This window comes from Apis dorsata, unplaced genomic scaffold, assembly GCF_000469605.1.
Source record: "Apis dorsata unplaced genomic scaffold, Apis dorsata 1.3 scaffold_381, whole genome shotgun sequence".
NCBI lineage: Eukaryota > Metazoa > Arthropoda > Insecta > Hymenoptera > Apidae > Apis > Apis dorsata.
This window is the reverse complement of record NW_006263643.1, coordinates 72,296-74,514: the sequence shown is the minus strand read 5'-3', so window position 1 is coordinate 74,514 and position 2,219 is coordinate 72,296. Positions and strand designations below refer to the sequence as shown.

Sequence of the window (2,219 nt, the reverse complement as noted above, 5' to 3'; positions counted from 1 at the left end):
ATGTATATATTTTTTTAATGTAAATCTTTAATAAATAAAAATTATATAAAAATAAATAATATATTATATATATAATATATTATATAATATATTAATATATTATATATATAAATTATATAAAAGTAACTATTAATTAATATATCTAATAAGAAAGAATTTTCAATTAATTTTTTTAACAATTATATATTACATTCTCACAAAAATATTCCAAAATATATTTTCAACATCTTTAAATTTTTTTTTTTGAAATTTCAATTTTAAATTATAAGAATTATTTTGTTCTTCTATTATTTCACTATTTCATAATTTTATGTCATAAAAGATATACACGAATTTTAAAATTGATTACAATATTTTTTTCAAGGGTAGTACGAGAATATGTGAACATAGAATGTTTCTATTAAGCAGCCGTGTCTACTACAATTCCCGCTATCCTTAATTCAGTTAAGACTTATTATCCTCCGGACTATTAATGCGATCAAGTATAGTAATGCTCCGTGAAAGTTATCTCATAAAGCAGGGAAATTTGCGTTGCATTATTTGCGGTAAATTGAGTGTAATGTAATGAAGCCATCTATTAATGAAACTTTTCGTTTACATTAGTGCATAAAATATCAACTTATAAAAAAATATAAATTATGGTATTTTAGAATAATAAAATAATAAAATAAAATAAAATAAAATAATAAAAGTATTATCTATTTAATTAAAAATTATAGTCTTATTTTTTTATTACATATCGAATAATTGAAACTAAATATTTAATTTAGATATTTTTTTTATAATTAATAACCAGATATTTTATTATTATAATTAATAGTTCTTCTATATTCACTATATAATACCAATAAAATGTAAGATGTGAGTTTGATATTTACTTATAATAATTAATATTTAGATGATTTAAAATTAATATTACAAATGTAAATATTCCAACTAAAATAGAAAAATTAAAATCAATTTGAATTCTATTAGATTATTTTTAATCATAATATTATATAATAATATAAAATATCAAATTAATTAATTTTATTATAAAATAACAAAAATATTTATAATTATAATATATAATAAAAATAAATGGATTTAATATAATTAATTAATAAATAATTAGCGAAATTAAATATACATATAATACTCTTTTTGTCGCTTTTTCATACATTATTAATTACATTATTAATTAAAAATTGTTTGATTGAAATTTCCAATTGATTGATATTAAAATCTAATCAATTTAATTAACAAATCTATTTGAATTATTTGATTTATTAAATCAACAAACTCATTTATCTTAGAAGTTATATTCTCCAATTAATTTTTAATCATTTAAAATTAATAGCAATAATAAATTTTAGTTTCTTATATCTATTACAGTAATTGATCGATTTTTACAAGATTCTCAGACTATTCAAGAGGGTGCCGGAATTTCGAAAGTCGCCGCTCTATTATGCTTGTCTCCTATTCCCCTTTTTCCGTTCATTCATTTCAAGTAAAGTCTACGCCAATGTTGAGGCCCGGTGCTGGCTTCCTAAGGCCAGGTGGTGCACAACCGTTGCCATCCCCAAAGCCCAGTGTTCCGCTCTTGCAAGCAGCTGCAGCTGCGACATACACGCTCCTTCTTGTACGCTTGCACGACGTCTGTAATATACGTAATACGTATACAACTGCCTTTGATAAAAATCGTTTTTAAAAAAATTTAGATTTAAGTTAAGAAAGATTCGAGTTTTCGATTCAATATTCTTTTTTTTAACGATGTTTGTATTATATTTGAATAAATATCCTATCATTTTTTTTAAGAGTAATTAGATCTTATAAAAAAAGAATACTCACATAATTTAAAATTTATATTTGTATAAAAAATAAAAAATAAAAACTATAATAAAAAGATTATAAATAAATTCTAATGAATGAGAATTTATAAAATAATTGAAAAATATAATAAAATAATCAATAAATAAATTTTTTTGATTAATATTCTTTATAATTTGAAAAATGAATAAGCTTGATTGGTAATCTAATGCATGTTATCATTGTTTTAACTATATTCTTTTTTATCGATAATTTTCGTATCGCGATAATACCAATTACTGACTGCACGAATTCGACCCTTATAACTCGTGCCGAAGTTTCGCGCTTATCGTTGTGTAACGGTTTTCTCTGAAGTAACAATCAATGGTAGATAAAATAACTACTTATCAACGAGATATCTGCAAGGTGAG

General features: G+C 21.6%; 2 protein-coding genes across 3 annotated transcripts in view; one reads left to right on the top strand and one right to left on the bottom strand.

The window, feature by feature from the left end:
- Nucleotides 1-2,219, top strand: part of LOC102677440 (protein neuralized) — a 181,030-nt gene that overhangs the window by 140,004 nt on the left and 38,807 nt on the right. The gene's annotated exons all lie outside the window — the stretch shown is intronic.
- The window catches only part of LOC116186010, a 1,483-nt gene continuing 601 nt past the window's right edge, over nucleotides 1,338-2,219 (bottom strand). Inside the window, 1 exon segment of the mRNA XM_031512031.1 lies at nucleotides 1,338-1,638. Coding sequence (XP_031367891.1) covers nucleotides 1,486-1,638 — 153 coding nt within the window. The 3' untranslated portion in view covers nucleotides 1,338-1,485.